This window comes from Heterodontus francisci, chromosome 34 (genome assembly GCF_036365525.1).
Source record: "Heterodontus francisci isolate sHetFra1 chromosome 34, sHetFra1.hap1, whole genome shotgun sequence".
In the NCBI taxonomy this organism is placed as follows: domain Eukaryota; kingdom Metazoa; phylum Chordata; class Chondrichthyes; order Heterodontiformes; family Heterodontidae; genus Heterodontus; species Heterodontus francisci.
The window spans coordinates 42,075,226-42,095,871 of NC_090404.1; the positions used below are offsets into that span (position 1 = coordinate 42,075,226).

Consider the following 20,646-nt stretch of genomic DNA (forward strand, 5'->3'; position numbering starts at 1 on the left):
CCCTGATATGATCTCACTTGCTAATCGGCTTTCCATTTTCGATACTGGTGAGGGTGATGGTTCCTCAGAGGAGTGCAGACAGAGCCACGTTTGTCAGGTGGCTCAGCTGCACAGGAGGGGTGAAGGAAGAGTGGAAGAGCAGTCGTGATGGGGCATTCATTAGTCAGGGGAACACAGAAGTCTTTCTGCAGCTGTAGATCGAACTCCAGGATGGTGTGTTGCCTCCCTGGTGCCAGGATCAAGGATGTCACGGAACGGCTACAGGACATTTATCTGGGGGAAGGTGAACAGCCAGAGGTCGTGGTCCACGTTGGCACCATTAACATAGATGGAAAGGGTAAATGAGGTCCTGACAACAAATTTTAGGGAACTAGGAAGGAGATTAAAAAAGCAGGGCCTCAAAAGCAGTAATCTCAGGATTACTCCCACTCCCATGTGCAAGTGAGCATCGGAATAGGAGAATTGACTGATTAAACAGGTGATTGGAGAACTGGTGTGGGAGGGAGGGTATCAGATTTCTGAGGCACTGGGACAGGTGGGACCCATACAAGATGGACGGGTTGCATCGAAGCAGCATTGGGACTAATATCCTCACAGGGAGATTACTAGTGCTGTTGGGGAGGGTTTAAACTAGATTGGTAAGGGGATGGAAACCTGAGAGGGAGTTCCGATTGGAGGGAAGCAAAACTGGTAACTTGTCAGGGGTATGGGAACCAGGGAAAAATATCAGACCGGAACACCAAGGTGCACAGAATACTGGGAGAGATAGTTAGCACTGGAGTAGGGAATAGCAAGTTATAAGGTGGGGTCAGAGTCAGGGATAAAGTAATAAAGTCTAAATCAGGGTTAATGTGCATGTATGTGAATGCACAGAGTGTGGTTAATAAGATTGGTGAGGTACACGTGCAGATTGCCATGTGGAAATATGATGTTGTGGCTGGAACAGAGACCTGGCTCAAAGAAGGGCAGGACTGGGTGTTAAATATTCCTGGATACAAGGTGTTCAGGAAAGAAAGGGAAAGGGGCGGTGGAGTATTGATAAATGAGAACATTGCCATGTTGGAGAAAAAGGATGTCCCATTGGTGTCGATAAAAGAATCAATTTGGCTGGAACGAAGGAACAAAAAAGATGCATTTACATTGCTCAGTGTTGTCCACAGGCCACCAGCGAGTGGGAAGAACGTGGAGGAGAAAAAATGCAAGGGAATTACAGAGAGGTGCAAAAATTATCGGGTAGTTCCAATGGGGGACTTTAATTATTCAAACATATAGTGGGATAGTAGTAGTGTAAAGGGCAGTGAGGGGCCAGTGTTCCGAGAGTTGTTCAGGAAAATTATCCACAACAGTATGTTGCTAGTCCAATGAGAAAGGAGGCACTCCTGGACCTGGTTCTTGAGAATGAGGTGGGCCAGGTCGATCAATTATCAGGAGGGGAGCATGTCGGGGAGATTGATCATTGTATCATAAGATTTAGGCTGACCATAGAAAAGGATAAAGAACAATCCAGAGGAAGAGTAATTAACTGGGGAAAGACAACTTCAATGGGGTAAGAATGGAGCTGGCTGAATAAATGAGATTCAAAAGTTGCCAGGAAACCTGATAGCTGAACAATGGGTTACCTTCAAAAAAGAGAGAGTTCGGGCACAGTCAACATATGTTCCCTCGAAGTGGAAACGTAGGGCAAGTAAATCCAGAGCTCCCTGGATTATAAAAGAGGTAGAGATTATGATAAAGAAAAAGGGTGCTGTTTTCCTTGAAGAGAAGGCTGAGAGGTGATTTGAGCGAGGTATTCAAAATCACGAGAGGTCTGGACAGAGAATCAGACCTTCGAGACAATGTCCCAGACACTGCCATCACCATCCCAAGGTGTCCCACGAGCAGGACAGACCCAGCAGAGGTGACGGCACAGTGTTATACAGTCAGGAGGGAGTTGCCCGAGACGTCCTCAGCATGAGCTCCGGACCCCATGATGTCTCATGGCATCAGGTCAAACAGAGTAGATGGAGAGAAACTGTTCCCACTGGTGAAAGGATGGAGGACGAGAGGGAACAGATTGAAAGTAATTGGGAAGAGAAACAAAAATAACATGAGGAAAAACTTTTCCAGCCAGCGAGTGGTTAATGTGTGGAATGCACTGTCTGAGAGTGTGGTGGAGGCAGGTTTAATGGAAACATTTCAAAGGGAATGAGACAGTTTTATGAAAAGGAACTAATGGAGCTGCGGGCTGACAGGTCCCGGATGCTGATGGATTCATCCTCGGGCTTTCAAAGAGAAGCAAATGAGGGAGGAACTGCGCAGAATCTGTCCTCCTGTCCCGCCCCCTTTTCCTATTGGTCCGGAGTTGCAGTCAATCAACTGGATATTGTGAGCTCAGAGGTTAAGTCCCGGGTGCGCAGGCGCATTGCGGATCACTGTTCGAAGGCGGCGGAGAGACGCTTGTGAGTCGCTTCTGCAGCCGGTAAGTGGCGGCTGGTGGGCGGGGAGGCTTCAGAAACACCCGGTGTAGGCCTCAACACCCCCAATAACAAACTCCCGGTCCTGTGTTTGCACCGAGCGGGCGGCAGCTGCGGGAAACTGAGCTCAGTTATAAAGGGGCCTGAGGGAGGGAGGGAGGAACCATTTGGGACACAGCACAGGGCAGGAGGTCCCCCCTCCCCCACTCCCTGGTTCCACAAAGACTCCCCTTGGACTCGGCCACACCTGGGCAGGGCTGGCTCAAGGTGCAGGAAGCTGATAGGCTGAGCTGTGGACTGGGAGGAGTGGGGGGTTTGACTGACAGGCCTGGGGAGGGGGATATCAGGGCAGGTACACACACTGCTCCCCCTTTTCCTCCTGGGATCTTTTACTGGAGTCGTGTTGCTGAGTGTTTCTAAACTCTGTCTCCCTATCCCAGTAATGTCGGTGGATTGTAGGTTGCTGTGAATGTTGGACTATATTGTCTCTCCTCATTCTTCCTCCCTCTCCCACTCCGAGTTCCAGGCTGCAGGCACCGGCTGTTTGATGTGCCTGAAACATTAAATATGTTTCTCTCTTCACTGAGACCTGCTGAGTATTTCCAGCATTTTCTCCTTTTATTTCAGATTTCCAGCATCTGCAGGACTTTGCTTTTGTTTTATTGCACGAGTTGCTCACAGAATCAAAGGCAGTGAAGGTGCTCGAGCTGGACGGAAGCAGTCGTGTCAGATCCTCAGTGGGTGAGCAATCGCTGAGTGCAGGGGAGGAATGAAGCTGGCGGATGTGCAGGGAGGCTTCAGAAACAGCCGGTGTCGGCCTCAACACCCTCAATAAGACGTTCCCAGTCTCGCGTTCCAAGGAGAACAATCCCAGCTTCTCCAACCTAACCTTGTAGCTAAATTCCCTCATCCCTGGAACCATTCTGGTAAATCTCCTCTACACCCTCTCAAGGACCTTCCCATCCTTCCTAAAGTGTGGTGATCAGAACTGGATGTAATACTCTAGTTGTGGCTGAACCAGTGTTTTATAAAAGTTTCCCTTAACTTCCCTGCTTTTGCACTCAATACCTCTATTTATCAAGCCCAAGATCCCATATTCTTTGCTAACTGTTCTCAATATGTCCTGCCACCTTCAATGATCTATACATATGAACCCCCAGGTCTCTCTGTCCCTGCACACTCTGGATCTGTGCCATTAAGCATATATTGCCTCGCTCTTTCCCTTCTGACAACCTGGAAATTTTCAGGATGTTAGAACTGATAGTATAGATCAGGAGTGTCCAGTCTTTTTGCATGAGGGGCTACATTCAAAATGTTGTCCTGCATAGGGGGCCGGAGGTGAGCAACGTTCAGAAAGGTAAAGGTGTTAGAAATTTATTTGACTGTTCATCAAAATAACAAAAATGTGCATTTTTGTGAATAAGCTTTAAATGAGGAAACTAATGTATTAACTTACTTTCCCAACATTACGTTGAACACTGATTTAGTGAGTTACCTGGCATGGTTTTTGCTTGCAGTCGTCGACATTGTCTACCTGCACACTTGATGTAGCGATGCAGAGAATTCCATATAGATTCCATTTGTGAGGAGAGATGTTGATCTCACACTCTCCCTGTCTCCTGCTCTCTCTATTTATTTTATTTAGAGATACAGCACTGAAACAGGCCCTTTGGCCCACCGAGTCTGTGCCGACCAACAACCACCCATTTATACTAACCCTGTAGTAACCCCATATTCCCTACCACCTACCTACACGAGGGGCAATTTACAATGGCCAACTTACGTATCAACCTGCAAATCTTTGGCTGTGGGAGGAAACCGGAGCACCCAGCGAAACGCCACGCGGTCACAGGGAGAACTTGCAAACTGCGCACAGGCAGTACCCAGAATCGCTCTCTCCCCCGCTCTCTCGCTCTCTCCCCCGCTCTCTCGCTCTCTCCCCCGCTCTCTCGCTCTCTCCCCCGCTCTCTCGTTCTCTCCCCCGCTCTCTCGTTCTCTCCCCCGCTCTCTCGTTCTCTCCCCCGCTCTCTCGCTCTCTCCCCCGCGCTCTCCCCCGCTCCCCCCCCGCTCTCTCCCCCGCTCCCCCCCCGCTCTCTCGCACTCCCCCCCCGCTCTCTCGCACTCACCCCCCCCGCTCTCTCGCACTCCCCCCCCCCGCACTCCCCCCCTCCCCCCCCGCTCTCTCGCACTCCTCTCCCCCGCCCTCTCCCCTGCCCTCTCCCCCGCCCTCTCACTCTCCCCCTCACTCTCCCCCCCGCTTTCTCGCTCTCTCTGTCGGCCTCTGTCTCTCTGCTCCGCTCCCAGGGCCCGGTCATCCCGGCAGCCTGCTCCCGGGGCCCGGTCACCACGGCAGCCTGCTCCCGGGGCCCGGTCACCCCGGCGCCCTGCTCCCGGGGCCCGGTCACCATGGCAGCCTGCTCCCGGGGCCCGGTCACCACGGCAGCCTGCTCCCGGGGCCCGGTCACCACGGCAGCCTGCTCCCGGGGCCCGGTCACCACGGCAGCCTGCTCCCGGGGCCCGGTCACCCCGGCGCCCTGCTCCCGGGGCCCGGTCACCATGGCAGCCTGCTCCCGGGGCACGGTTACCACTGCATCTTGCTGCTGGGCCTGCACCTCATCAGACGGTGATGAAGAGCCTGAGGCCCAGGCCGAGTCTGTACGCAGGCAGAGCCAGTGCTTGGCCTGGGTCCTGAGCTCACGGCCGGGAAGGCTGCACTGGATATGGAGTTTGGGCGGGAAGCGCCGGCAGAGAAGCAGCTCAGCCCGGGCACCGCCATCTTAGTAAAGGAGCCAAAATATCAGGTACTGAAGCTTGTCTGTCATCTTGGTAAAGGAGGACATGTGCAGTGAGGCGGCTCCGCCATGTTGGTAAAGGAGCTGTAATCATTGTCAGTCACTGAATGTTTTGGCAGGTCCGATGGATACCATTGGCAGGCTGGATTCTGGCCCATGGGCTGGATGTTCTGGAGTGTCGAACTCGGAGATGTAGAGTAAAGGTTAGAGCCAGACCTTTCAGGAGTGAAGTTAGGAAACATTTCTACACACAAAAGGTGGTACAAATTTGAAACTCTCTTCCACAAACAGCAGTTGATGCGAGATCAATGTTCATGTTAAATCTGACATTGATAGATCTTTGTTAACCAAAGGTATTAATGGAAATGGGACAAAGTCGGGTATATAGAGTTAGATCACAGATCAGCCATGATCTCATTGCCTGGTGGAACAGGCTCGAGGGTCTAAATGGCCAACTCCTAGAATCATAGAAACTTACAGCACAGAAGGAGGCCATTTAACCCTTTGTGCTTGTGCTGGTCCTTTGAAAGAGCAGTTGTGTTTAGTCCCACACACCCACTTGGTGTTTGTAAGCCTGTAAGTCCCTCATTCTCAAATACCTGTCAACTCCCTTTTAAAATGACTGATAGAATCAGGTTCAACCACCTTTTTCAGGTGGGGCGTTCCAGATCCTGACAACTCTCTGTTACAGAAACTGCGGAACTCAATGTTGAGTCCGGAAGGTTGTCAAGTCCTGTTCCTCGAGCTCCCATTGGAACAGGGCAGGAGGCCGAGGACAGAGAGATCAGAGTGGGAGTGGGACGGAGAATTAAAATGGGAAGTGACTGGAAACTCAGGAACATGCTTGCAGACTGAATGGAGATGGTTCTCAAAGTGATCACCCTATCTGTGTTTGCTCTTCCCAATGTAGAACAGATCTCGTTGTGAGCAGTGAATATAATATACAAAATTGCCAAAAGTACAAGTAAATCACTGTTTGGTTTCATCCCACAAAACCCTGCGAATAGCCCAAAGGGATTTGAAGAGTAAAAGTTACAAAGTTACAAAGACGAGAGTGGTCCTAAAGGAAGAGTGCTAAATTGGGGGAAGGCCAACTATACCAAAATTCGGCAGGAGCTGGGGAATGTAGATTGGGAGCAGCTGTTTGAGGGTAAATCCACTTTTGATATTTGGGAGGCTTTTAAAGAGAGGTTGATTAGCGTGCAGGAGAGACATGTTCCTGTGAAAATGAGGGGTCGAAATGGCAAGATTAGGGAACCATGGATGATAGGTGAAATTGTGAGACTAGCTAAGAGGAAAAAGGAAGCACACATAAGGTCTAGGCGGCTGAAGAAAGACGAAGCTTTGAAAGAATATCGGGATTGTAGGCGCAATCTGAAATGAGGAATTGAGAGGGCTAAAAGGGGTCATGAAATATCTTTAGCAAACAGGGTAAAGGAAAATCCCAAAGCCTTTTATTCATATATAAGGAGCAAGAGGGTAACTAGAGAAAGGATTGGCCCACTCAAGGACAAAGGAGGAAAGTTATGCGTGGAGTCAGAGAAAATGGGTGAGATTCTAAACGAGTACTTTGCATCGGTATTCACCGAGGAGAGGGACATGACGGATGTTGAGGTTAGGGACAGATGTTTGATTACTCTAGGTCAAGTCGGCATAAGGAGGGAGGAAGTGTTGGGTATTCTAAAAGGCATTAAGGTGTCCAAGTCCCCAGGTCCGGATGGGATCTATCCCAGGTTACTGTGGGAAGCGAGAGAGGAAATAGTTGGGGCCTTAACAGATATATTTGCAACATCCTTAAACACGGGTGAGGTCCCGGAGGACTGGAGAATTGCTAATGTTGTCCCCTTGTTTAAGAAGGGTAGCAGGGAAAATCCAGGTAATTATAGACCGGTGAGCTTGACGTCAGTGGTAGGGAAGCTGCTGGAGAAGATACTGAGGGATTTGTGGTTTTGTGCAGGGAAGGTCATGTCTTACCAACTTAATAGAATTCTTTGAGGAAGTGACAAAGTTGATTGATGAGGGAAGGGCTGTAGATGTCATATACATGGACTTCAGTAAGGCGTTTGATAAGGTTCCCCATGGTAGGCTGATGGAGAAAGTGAAGGCGCATGGGGTCCAAGGTGTACTAGCTAGATGGATAAAGAACTGGCTGGGCAACAGGAGACAGAGAGTAGCAGTGGAAGGGAGTTTCTCAAAATGGAGACGTGTGACCAGTGGTGTTCCACAGGGATCCGTGCTGGGACCACTGTTGTTTGTGATATACATAAATTATTTGGAGGAAAGTATAGGTGGTCTGATTAGCAAGTTTGCAGACGACACTAAGATTGGTGGAGCAGCAGATAGTGAAGGGGACTGTCAGAGAATACAGCAGAATATAGATAGACTGGAGAGTTGGGCAGAGAAATGGCAGATGCAGTTCAATCAGGGCAAATGCGTGGTGTTGCATTTTGGAAGATCCAATTCAAGAGTGAACTATACAGTGAATGGAAAAGTCCTGGGGAAAATTGATGTACAGAGAGATTTGGGTGTTCAGGTCCATTGTTCCCTGAAGGTGGCAACGCAGGTCAATAGAGTGGTCAAGAAGGCAGACGGCATGCTTTCCTTCATCGGACGGGGTATTGGGTACAAGAGTTGGCAGGTCATGTTACAGTTGTATAGGACTTTGGTTCGGCCACATTTGGAATACTGCGTGCAGTTCTGGTCGCCACATTACCAAAAGGATGTGGATGCTTTGGAGAGGGTGCAGAGGAGGTTCACCAGGATGTTGCCTGGCATGGAGGGCGCTAGCTATGAAGAGAGGTTGAGTAGATTAGGATTATTTTCATTAGAAAGACGGAGGTTGAGGGGGGACCTGATTGAGGTGTACAAAATCATGAGAGGTATAGACAGGGTGGATAGCAAGAAGCTTTTTCCCATACTGGGGGATTCTATTACAAGGGGACACGAGTTCAAAGTGAAAGGGGAAAAGTTTAGGGGGGATATGCGTGGAAAGTTCTTTACGCAGAGGGTGGTGGGTGCCTGGAACGCATTACCAGCGGAGGTGGTAGATGCGGGCACGATAGCGTCTTTTAAGATGTATCTAGACAGATACATGAATGGGCTGGAAGTCAAGAGATACAGACCCTTAGAAAATAGGCGACAGGTTTAGATAGAGGATTTGGATCGGCGTAGGCTTGGAGGGCCGAAGGGCCTGTCCCTATGCTGTAATTTTCTTTGTTCTTTGTTCAAACCAATTGCTGGAATATTAAACTCCACCCCAGCTATAAAGAATATTAACACAGCAGATATAAACCCCACTGTCAGAATGAATATGGTTCAGTCCTGGATGTGATTAACAGCAGCAATAATTACAGAATGCAACAGCTACAGTCACTTGTGAACTCACTGGTGTCTCAGCATTTTGGATATCGATTAAATTCCTTCCAACAGATGGAGCAGGTGAACGGCCTCTCGTTATAATATTATAACATAATACTATCTTTAATATCATCTAATAAGATATTCTTTCTTACAGTTCAGTGGGATGTAAACAGTGACCCCAGCACCTTCAGGAGAGATGGTGCGAAAGCCCCTGTGTGCAGAGTGAGCATAAAATCAATGTGTGTAAATCCTCTCCTAATCCCCTGTAAAAGGAGGTAATAAAAGTCATCACTGTCAGTACAGGATAGAAATTCAGAACAGACAATTCGAGATCCTATGGAACATTTTATTCCTCTCTTGTTTCCCCAAAGCTGTCAATCGCAGTCCCACACACTCTCCCTCCTCCCTGTGCTGAAATCCAAACCCATGACACCATCTGCACCATTTCTTTCCTCCTCTGCCTGTTTTCTCCCTCCCTCGACTGTACCTGGGTTCAGTTCTCCAGCCCCTGTGTGCAGAGTGAGAATAAAATTAATGAGTCAATGATTTTCTCTCCTGGTCACCGGGACCCACTCTCTGTTCTGGTCCCACAAATTACCAGATTCATTCAGCTCAATTTCACAACTTGTCTTTGTGTTTTTGTGGGTTCTCTCTCACTCCCTTTTTCCTGTTGTAACTTCATGTTACAGGGTATTAGAAAGGGAGGATTTGCGGACAGGAAAATCAAACCACCTCAAGATGTGACAGTCACTCGATTCATCAGGATCTGAATATCATCGGCCTTTGATCATGGAAGCAAAAAGTGTGGAGAAACCGTACACGTGTTCTGTGTGTGGACGAGGCTTCAGCCGATCAGCTGGCCTGTCGGTACACAAGTGTAGTAACGCTGGGGAAAAGCTGTGGAAATGTGGGGACCGTGAGAAAGAATTAAATTACACGTCTGAGCTGGAAACTCATCGACACAGTCAAACTGAGGAGAGGCCGTTCATCTGCACTGAGTGTGGGAAGGGATTTACTCAGTCATCCTCCCTACTCGCACACCAACGAGTTCACACTGGGGAGAGGCCATTCACCTGCACTGAGTGTGGGAAGGGATTCACTCATTCATCCTCCCTACTCGTACACCAACGAGTTCACACTGGGGAGAGGCCATTCACCTGCACTGAGTGTGGGAAGGGATTCACTCAGTCATCCTCCCTACTTGCACACCAGCGAATTCACACTGGGGAGAGGCCATTCACCTGCACTGAGTGTGGGAAGGGATACATTAATTTATGCGCCCTCCGAACACACCAACGAGTTCACACTGGGGAGAGGCCATTCACCTGCACTGAGTGTGGGAAGAGATTCTCTCAGTCATGGAACCTGTTGACACACCAGCGAATTCACACTAGGGAGAGGCCATTCACCTGCTCTCATTGTGGGAAGGGATTCACTACGACATCCAAGCTGGTGAAACACAAGCGAGTTCACACTGGTGAGAGGCCATTCACCTGCTCTGAGTGTGGGAAGGGATTTGCTGATTCAACTACTCGGCTGATACACCAGCGAGTTCACACTGGGGAGCGGCCGTTCACCTGCTCCGTATGTGGGAAGAGATTTACTCAGTCATCCCACCTGGTGTCGCACCAGTTCATTCACATTGGGGAGAGGTCATACATCTGCTCCGTGTGCAGGAAGGGATTCACTCGGCCATCCTATCTACTGAGACACCAGCGAGTTCACAGATAATTACAGCGATTGGATTCTGCTGTTGCTGCTGTTAATCATATCCAGACTGAACCATGTTCATTCTGACAGTTGGGGTTTATTTCTGATGTCAGTTGCTCTTCTTGGACTGAGCGTCTGGCCCACAGCGTCTCTCATTCATGTGTGAATAGACCATCATGTCTTCAAACCTCATTTTCAATTTAAATCCACTCAGTAAATGTACTGAACAAAAGATGAACAATAAACAGATCACAGGCCAATCCTGTAACTCTATATTGACAGGAGAAATTCTGTTCTTTAGCTCAAGAATGAGGCTGTTTCAGCTCTGTGTGTTTCTAAGCACTCGTAGACTGGAGCTGTTGGACAGACAGGCTGTTCACAACTGTTAACATGTCAGATAGTGAAGGAATTACTCTTCAAGTAAACTCACCAATTTATAAGCTCAGACTCCGGTCCCTGCTGTAATTAATACTCAGCATCCATTAGTGTTGATTTACAGTCAATCACTGAATCGTCTGGTTAATCTTTGTTACTTGTTTTGTGAAATACTCTCCCTATTAGTGCTGAACTGCTGGATAACTCTGATTACATTTAAATGTGTTTATACATGTTTATAAAGTGTCTGTGTGTCCAGATTTAACTAAGTTGTGATTTGTAACCAATAAATGATGTTTCGGGTATGACTTGTCATCTGGTATCTTGCTGATTTGTCAAGAAAGATTTAATTCACTCACTCAGCAGCTCGAGAGGAACCAGACTGAGGTTTAATGAACATAAGAAATAGCAGCTGGAGGAGGCCATTCGGCCCTTCGAACCTGCTCTGCCATTCACCCAGATCATGGCTGATCTTCTCAACTCCACCTTCCCGCACTATCCCCATATCCCTTAATTCCCTCAGTACCCAAAAATCTATCAATCTCTGTCTTAAATATACTCAATGACTGAGCATCCACTGCTCCCTGGGGAAGACAATTCCAAAGATTCACAACCCTTTCAATGAAGAAATTTCTCTTCATTTTAGTCCTAAATGTCTTATCCCTTATCCTGAGACAGTGACCTGGTGTTCCCGATTGCCCAGACAGGAGAAATATTTTCTCAGCATCGACCCTGCCAAATCCCTTAAGGATTGATGTTTCAGTCAGATCACATCTCCTTCTAAACCCCAGGGAATATAGGTCTAATCTACTCAATCTCTCCTCACAGGAGGAGATGGAGCAGAGTGGGGGTGCTGTACAATAGTGGTTCTGTTACTGAACTATTAATCCAGAGGCCTGGACTAATGATGCTGAGACATGAATTCAAATCCCACCACTGCAATTAAAAAGCGAGGATCAATATTGGTGACCATGAAACTACGGATTGTCCTAAAAATCCACCTAAAAATCCAAAATTCAGGGAAGGAAATCTGCTGTCCTTACCCGATCTGGTCTGACTCCAGACCCACAGAAATGTGGTTGACTCTGAACTACACGATGAAATGGCTGAGCGAGACACTCAGTTATATTCAAGGAAGTAGCTCACCACCACCTTCTCAGGGGCAATTAGGGATAGGCAATAAATGCTGGCCATTTCAGTAACACCCACAGACCATGAATAAATACAACAATCCCAGGAACCAGACTAGTGAACCTTCATTGCATTCCCTCAATGGTGGTATGTCATTCCTTAGCAAGGAGACCAAAATTGCACACACTGCTCCAGGTGGGGCCTCACCAATGTCCTGTATAATTGTAGTAAGACTTCTTTACTCTTCTACCCCAATCCCTTTGTAACGAAAGCTAACATACTATTTGCTTTCCTAATTGCTCGCTTTCCCTCGATGTTAGCTTCCTGTGATTCATATACAAGGACACTGTTACATGTGCTTTGCTTTTAACAAAGGAAAAAACTTGGAGTTCTGTGTTTTGCAAGACTGAGAAAATTGAATGCTGAACTGAGTGGGGCACAGTCTGCAAGGCAACTTGTTTCCAAGCAACAACAGCAAGGAAAATGATAGGTCACGTGACATTGTTAAGAGTTCAATTTCACTTTGCTTTGTGAAAGATCAGTGCTGGGCAGGCAAGAGGCAGAACAAACTGGCTGGGACTTGTGTTTTTTGGCAGACTCGAAAAAGACCTCTCCCTGAAAAGAAGGCATCTCTTGGAGAACAAAATTCCACATTTGAGTTGTGTCTGTGTTCTGCCTGGAGAGGAAAAGACCCAGAGAAAGCGGAGTTGCTGCTGTCTGTGGAGAAAGGCTCCTTTGCTGAGAGGAAGCCCTGCATTGTTAAAGGTATCAAATTCCTATTGCTTCTGAAAAATCTCTGCCTCAAGAGTGATTCCTGTTACTCGTGCTTTTTGGGAGATCCTGAAATCTCAAGAAAGCTACTATTGCTGGACTGCTACTTTAAAATTTAAGTAGACCTGTTGCTGCACCTTTTGCTGAAAGATCTGTGTGACGCCTACTGGAGACGAATTGCCTTGACCGTCTCCTCATCACAGACTGCTCAACAAACTTGCCTGGAGTGACTTTGAGTGGCTTCTGACTTTTCAACTCTGGGCCACCTCACCAATTTCGAAATATCCTACCAGACCACCAACAATTTTATTATTCCGAAGAAACAGTTGAACACCAAAAACTATTTCTCCCCAGTTAACTGATTTTTGAATATATGTGTGTGTGCATGAGGCTTGGGAAGAATAAGAAGTTTTTTATATATATATATGCATTGATTCATCCCATTATTGTTTAAGATTTAATTTATTAATAAATAGTTAATTTTGTTGTTTGAAGAAATCTGGTTTGGTGTGCTTTATTCTGGGGGATAAATAAAGTGTTTAATTTGGCTAATTTCCAGTAGATGGGAAACTTTACTAATACGCTGTGACCTGTGAAGCAGTGGGACTGAATTAACAGTGCATTACTCCCACCTTGGTCGTAACAACACCCAGGTCCCTCTGAATGCAAACATTTCTCAGTTTCTCAACATACATTTTAAAAATTGTTTTTTTAACATTTTTCTTATCAAAGTGGATAACTTCACATTTCACCGTATTGTAAGCCATCTGCCATGTTCTTACCCACTCACCCACCCAACCTATCTGTATCTCTCTGAAGCCTCTTTCTGTCTTCCTCATTTCTTGCTTTCCCACCTAACTTTGTATCATCAGCAAACCTGCATACATGACACTCAATCCCTTCATCTGAGCCATTTCTATAGATTGTAAATAGCTGAGGCCCAAGCTACTTTCCCCGACGAGTTACAGCTTGCCAACTTGTAAATGACCCATTTATTCCTGCTGTCTGCTTTCTGTCCATTAACCAATCTCAATCCATGCTAATATATTAACTCAATCCCATGAGTCCTAACTGTGTAATAACCTCTGGTGTGGCACCTTATCAAATGCTTCTTGCTTCTTCAAAATCCAAATAAACTACTGCTTCCACCTTATTCACCTTACTAGTTACATCCTCAAGAAACTACAAGATTTGTTAAACGTGATTTCTCTTTCACAAGTCCATGTTGTCTCTGCTTAATCATATTATGATTTTCTCAGTGTCCTGTTACCATTTCCCCGAATAATACATTCTAACATTTTGCCGACAACTGATGTGAGGCTAATTGGTTGATAGTTCCCCATTTTCTCTCTTTCTGCTTTCTTGAATAGCAAGGTTATGTTTGCTACCTTTCAATCCTTGGGAACTGCAATAGAATCTATGGAATTCTGGAAGATCAAAACCAATGCATCCACTATTTCTGCAGCTACCTCTTTTAAAACCTGATGATGAAGGTTGTCAGATCCGGGGGATTTGTTGCCACTTAGTCCCTTTAATTTTTCCATTCCTATTTCTTTACTTATACTGATTTCTTTCAGTTCCTCATTCTCGAGACACTTGGTTTCCTATTTCTGGAATGTTTTTGTGTTTTCCACCATGAAGACAGATACAAATCATTTGTTTAATGTCTCTGCCGTTTCCCTATTCCCCATTTTAATTTCAACTGTCTCTCTCCAAAGGGCCCACATTTCCTTTCTCTAATCTCTTCCTATTTCTATAGGTATAGAAACATTTACAATCTGTTTTTATGTCTCTTGTTAATCTGCACTCAGATTTTTTTTTCCTTATTAATTTCTTGATCCTGCTTTGCTGAATTCTAAAATCCATCCAATCCTCAGGCATACCACTTTTTTGAGGATCATTATAAGTCTCTTCCTTCAATCTAATACTACCTCTAACTCCTGTTGTTCGCCATGGTTGGACCACTTTTTCTATGGGATTTTTGTGACATAAAGGATTGTACATTTGTTACAAATTATGTATTAATTCTTAAAATGCAAGCCATTGCTTATCAACCATCATATCTTTTGATGTAGTGTCCCAATCTACTTTAGCCAACTCGCCCCTCATCCTGCGAAGTTTGCTTTGTTTAGACGTAAGACCCCAGTATTGTCCCAAACTAAATTACTTTAAAACTCAATATAAAATTTGACCATATAATGGTTACACTTCCCTCGAGGCCTCTTTACTACAAGGTTATTAATGAACCCTTTCTCAACTCATTATTTCATGAAAGTGATGTATTTGAGTCTGAATTCAGCCTTATGTCATCTCCCAGTGGACTTATACTGTCCTGTTAGTGCTGGGTCAGGCCTTGTCCAGCTCAAACAGCCCAGATAACAGGAGATAACGAGCCTTATTTCACTCCTCAGGGTAGTTTGTTTCTTGAGGTTCAGATTATGATTAAAATAACAACACACACTGTGTCCACCCATCGTTCTCCCAGACGCACCGTCACCTCACAGTCAGGATCATGTGTCTATGAAGGGGAGGTGTTGTCCTGTCCAGACCACCTTGAAAACCCTTGCTCCATAATGGTCAGGAGTAGACGGTCTCGGTATTATGAGAGGAGCCTCAGGGAATCAGTCCCAGTGATCTTGTAAAACAGAGGAACACATGAGTGGGAGGAGGCCATTCAGCCCCTCGAGCCTGTTCCTCTATTCAGTTATATCATGACTGATCCATATCACAACTACCTTTACCCGTGTTGATTACATATCCCTGTAACCTTACCCAATAAAAATATGTCACTCTCAAGTTTTGACATTTTCCTTTTCTCCCCATCCATAGCAGCTTTTTGGGGGGACAGTGTTCCAGATTTCACTATCCTTTGTGTGAAGAAGTGCTTCCTGACAGCACCCCTGAATGGCCCAGCTCTAATTTTAATGTTGTGTAAAAGATTATGACAGGCATGGATACGTTAGACAAGGAAAACTGTTCCCATTAACTAATGGTACAAGGATTAGTGGACACAGATTGAAAGTTTTGGGCCAGAGATGCAGAGGGAATATAAGGAAGCACTTTTTTACACAGTGGGCAGTAAGTGATCTGGAACTCGCTGCCCATGAGGGTGGTGGAAGCAGAGACAATCACTGATTTCAAGAGGAAATTGGATGGTCACTTGAAGGAAATAAACTTGCAGGGCGACAGGGGTCAAGCAGGGGAGTAGGACTGAGTGGATTACTGTGTGGAGAACTGGCATGGACTTGATGGGCTGAATGGTCTCCTCTGTTCCATACATGACTCTAATGTTAATGACCTCACACTTCCCCACATTGACCTCCTGCTGTCTCTGTTATCTCCGCTCACTAAATCTATCAATGTCTCTTTGTAATGTTTTGTTCCCTTCCAGAATACTCAATATGTCACCTAACTCAGTATGTGGGTTGATTAAGGAAAGCCAGCACGGATTTGTTAAGGGAAAATCATGTTCAGCTAACTTGCTGGAGTTTTTGAAGACATCACAGAGAGGGTTGATGAGGACTAGAGTAATAATAATTTCAAAGAAGGGTCACTGACCCGAAATGTTAACCCTGCTTCTCTTTCCACAGATGCTGCCAGACCTGCTGAGTATTTCCAGCATTTCTTGTTTTTATTTCAGATTTCCAGCATTTGCAGTATTTTGCTTTTATTATATTGATGAGGACAATGTTGTTGATGTGGGGTACATGGACTTTCAAAAGGCATTTGATACAGTGCTGCAGAATTTATATGTATTTATATATGTGTATTTCCATCACTTTCTGTTTTTATTTCACCTTCCAGAAGATCTGATTTGCAAAAAAGTAAATCCTGGGACAGTGAGTTTAAAAGGTCTCCCGAAGGAATCATCAGCTTCTTCGCACTGTGACATTGAATGTACAGAACACGAATCCTGGGCTGAGTGGGTACGGGGACAGTGAACAGAAGAGGGATGGGGAATCACCAATGTTTGTGTTTTTACAATGAGGCATAAACAGATGGTGAGACAGAGAGAGAAATAGAGGGTGAGAAAGAGATTGAAATGACAGGTTAAACGCAGAGGGAGAGAGACAGGCTCTGGGGCTCTCCAGTGTTTAGTGACTGCCCAGCTGTATAGAAAACCATCCTCCCACCCCCTTCTCACACACTTCCCAAAGGCCTGATGTGTAAAGATAAATCCTGGGACAATGATAAGGAATTAACACCTTAATGGCAGTTTTAAAGAGAGTTTAGCTGCTTCTGGACAGACTGGGGCCTGGTCATGTCACTGTCCCTCTGTTGATTAGCTGAAAGATGCAGTAAATGTTCTCAACAATAATCTTGTAGGAATAAGTTCACAGATCATCAAAAAGCAGCTCCCTGGAATGTCTCTGTTCAAAACAGCCCTGGTACCTAAATTAACATGACAATGGGCAAGATCTCAGCACCTAATAGTCCCTCTCACATTTTACATCTGTTCCCACTTTACAGTCTCTGGGTTTATTGTGAGGGATGTGTAAATGATGCAGAGATTGTCAATGTTAGCGAGTGACAGAGAAAAGGCTATTGATGTGTCTTTTATTTTAAAAAGTTTGTTCTCAACAATATTTCATTTCTCTCTCCAGGAGACGTTAGCAGCTGTAACATGTCAATGCAGAGAGTGTGTGTGTTTTGACACGAGGAATCCTTGGACAAGAGCTTCCTCCAGAGCGGAATAATAATAATAAATAAATAAGATTCTCTTTGTTGCTCATTCTTACCTGAAGAAAAAAGTCTTGTGTTTTTTTAGGGGGTTTGAGATATTTTTACAACAAGGTGAAGGCGGAGGGGGCCTCAGAAACACAAAGGTTGGGAACCCATATTCCAGAGCACCCGATGTAACCTGTATATTTCACCCTCTCTATCTCTTCCTGCAACTTTATCACTGCACCTCCCTGGCTCTCAGCCTCTCCACATCTTTCAAGGCTGGAAACAAAGACAAAAACACCTCACGTCCCGCTCAGAGAACTCCTCTATGCTGATGATGCTATACTAGTCGCTCACACAGAACCTGAGCTACAAAGCGCATGGACTGTCTTTCCCATGCCTGTAATTTGTTCTCCTTGACTAGAAGCATGAAGAAAACCATGGTCATGATACAAGCTGTTGAAACTCCAGCCTTGATCACACAAATAACACCTAACTGGAAGTGATGAGCAAATTCTGCTACCTTGGTTCCACAGTGAGAAATAAATTGTCTCGTGATTGCAGAGCTCGACACACACAGAGGGAAAGAAGCTACCACTTTTGGCCAACTTGTGAAAGGTGCATGGGATAACATCATGCTGACCATTAGGACCAAGCTAATAGTTTATAAGGTCTGTGATCTCAACACCTTGCTGTCTGGCTATGAAACATGTGTGATTAACAGCTACCAGGAAAAGTAGCTCAATAATTTCCATCTTTGCTGTCTGTGGCCCATTATGGGTATATCCTGGCAGCACAAAATCACAAATGTGGCAGTCCTCTCAAAGGCAGAGCTCCCAAGTGTGTTGGCACTAATCAAACAGAGGTGGCTTTGGTGAATCAGACAAGTCCACAAGATAGAGGATGGTTGCAAACCCAAGGACCAAGGTAGCCGGGGCCAGACAACCAGTGGGCACCCAAGGCTCCGCTTCAAGGTTGCTTGCAAGCTTGACCTGAAGGCCCGAAATGTCGACTATCGCACTTGGGAGTCACTAGCTGACGAAGGAGGGAAATAGCAACAACTCACAGCATCACTTGACAGCTTCATGTGCAGCACTTGTGGCAGAGCCCGCGTCTCAACGATTGGCTTTTACAGCCATCAGCAAAGGTGAACCAAGAGAAGATCCCCTCTCCCCCCCAAATGTCTTGTTTGCTGCATGTCGATCATCTTTCGTAGATGAAAGGATCACAACCCACTGTTTCCCTCGCTCTCTCCTTTCTCTCTCTCCCACTTCTCTCATTCAGAGAGAAAGAAAGGGAGAAAGAGAGAGACACACAGAGAGAAATCCACAATCAGAAACTCAACGAATGACCTCCTTCGATGCTGTAAATGACTCTATGACTCTAAAATGAGTTAAAATGGTTGCTGCACATTGCATTTAAACATCAAAATACATCTCACTGCCTAAAACACAAGCATTATTCAAGAATTATAACAAACATTGTGAAAGCAGTCCTGATGCTGTGAAATTAATCCATTAATTAATGTGTAAAGTGTGGCCATTGTTGAAAAGTCCAAAACGCTCAAGGCATTGTGTGCACAGCAAGATCCCACAAGCAGAAATGTGATGATAGTTAGATAATTGGGAACCACTCCTTCCCCATTCTCTTCCACTTATAATAACAACAAATCACATCGCTGTCTGTCGCATTTTTATTATTTATCAAAAGTTTAAACAGAAAAAAGGAGAGAAGGCTGGGGAGAAATAGAGAGAGTAGGCTGGTGAGAGACAGAAATAGGTCTGTACACCAGTGCAATGCAGAAAACACTGCAAAATTTGTGCACAGCAAGATCCCACAAACAGCAATGCGATCATAGCCAGATAAATCTGTTTTAGGTGGGAGTTTATTAATATACAAGGCAGGAACATTGTTAGACAGGAGTCCCGGGTTCCCTCTCTCAGTTTCACAGACAATCTCTCAGCAACATCCAAATCACGATGATAAATCAGAAGCTTGAAAGATTGATACAGTCACTCCTTCTGACCTTTTTTTCAGATTAGAGATACAGCACTGAAACAGGCCCTTCGGCCCACCGAGTCTGTGCCGAACATCAACCACCCATTTATACTAATCCTACACTAATCTCATATTCCGACCAAACATCCCCACCTGTTCCTATATTTCCCTACCACCTACCTATACTAGTGACAATTTATAATGGCCAATTTACCTATCAACCTGCAAGTCTTTTGGCTTGTGGGAGGAAACCGGAGCACCCGGAGAAAACCCACGCAGACACAGGGAGAACTTGCAAACTCCACACAGGCAGTACCAGGAATCGAACCCGGGTCCCTGGAGCTGTGAGGCTGCGGTGCTAACCACTGCGCCACTGTGTCCATCTCTCTCTCTCTCTCTGTCTCTTCATCTCTGTGTCTCTTACCTTTTTCTGTTCCTGTCTCTCCCTAACTCTGTTCTCCTAAATTACTATCCAGGTTACATCCCTGTCTCTCCTTTTCATGCTCTATCACTCTCTCTCTTTCCATAGCTCTGCCTCCTTCTCTCTATCCAGAATGAAATCATAATTGAAATATGCTACAAAATATTTCTGTCTTAGCATTTAGAGTCATCGAGTCAGAGTTATCCAGCACAGAAACAAGGCCCTTTGGTCCATCGTGTTTGTGCCAGTCATCAAGGACCTAGCTATTCTCATCCTATTTTCCAGTACTTGGCCCATGGCCTTGTATGCTATGGCATTTCAAGTGCTCATCTAAATACATCTGAAATGTTGTGAGGGTTCTGACCTCTACCAATCCTTCAGACAGTGTGTTCCAGATTCCAACCACTCTCTGGGTGATTTTCTTTTCCCTCAATACCCCTCTAAACCTCCTGCCCCTTACATTAAATCTATGTCCCCTGGTTATTGACACCTCCGCGAAGGGAAAAAGTTTCTTTCTATCTACCCAATCAATGCTCCTCATAATTTTATATACCTCAATCATGTCCGCCCTCAGTCTTCTTTGCTCTAAGGAAAACAACCCTAGCCTATACAGTCTCTCATCATAGCTGAAATGCTCCAGCCCAGGCAACATCCTGGTGAATCTCCTCTACGCCCCCTCCAGTGCAATAATATCCTTCCGATACTGTGGCAACCAGAACTGTACACAGTACTCCAGCTGTGTCCTAACTAGCGTTTTGTACAGCTCCATCATAACCTCCGTGCTCTAATATTCTATCCGTCAGCTAATAAAGGCAATGACCCCATCTGACTACCTAACCATCTTATCTACCTGTGCTGCTGCCTTCAGTGATCTATGGACAAGTACACCCTAGGTACTTCCGAGGGTCCTACCATCCATTGTATATTCCCTTGCCATGTTAGTCCTCCCAAAATGCATCACCTCACACTT

General features: G+C 45.7%; 1 protein-coding gene across 1 annotated transcript in view; it reads left to right on the forward strand.

Moving 5' to 3' along the window:
• Positions 1 to 2,372: 2,372 nt before the first annotated feature.
• LOC137349417 (zinc finger protein 585A-like) overlaps positions 2,373 to 20,646 on the forward strand; it is a 79,597-nt gene continuing 61,323 nt past the window's right edge. The window contains exons 1-2 of the mRNA XM_068014931.1: positions 2,373 to 2,458; positions 9,295 to 10,257. Of these exons, the coding sequence (XP_067871032.1) occupies positions 9,395 to 10,257 (863 nt within the window). The 5' untranslated portion in view covers positions 2,373 to 2,458; positions 9,295 to 9,394. The remainder of the gene's footprint in view (positions 2,459 to 9,294; positions 10,258 to 20,646) is intronic.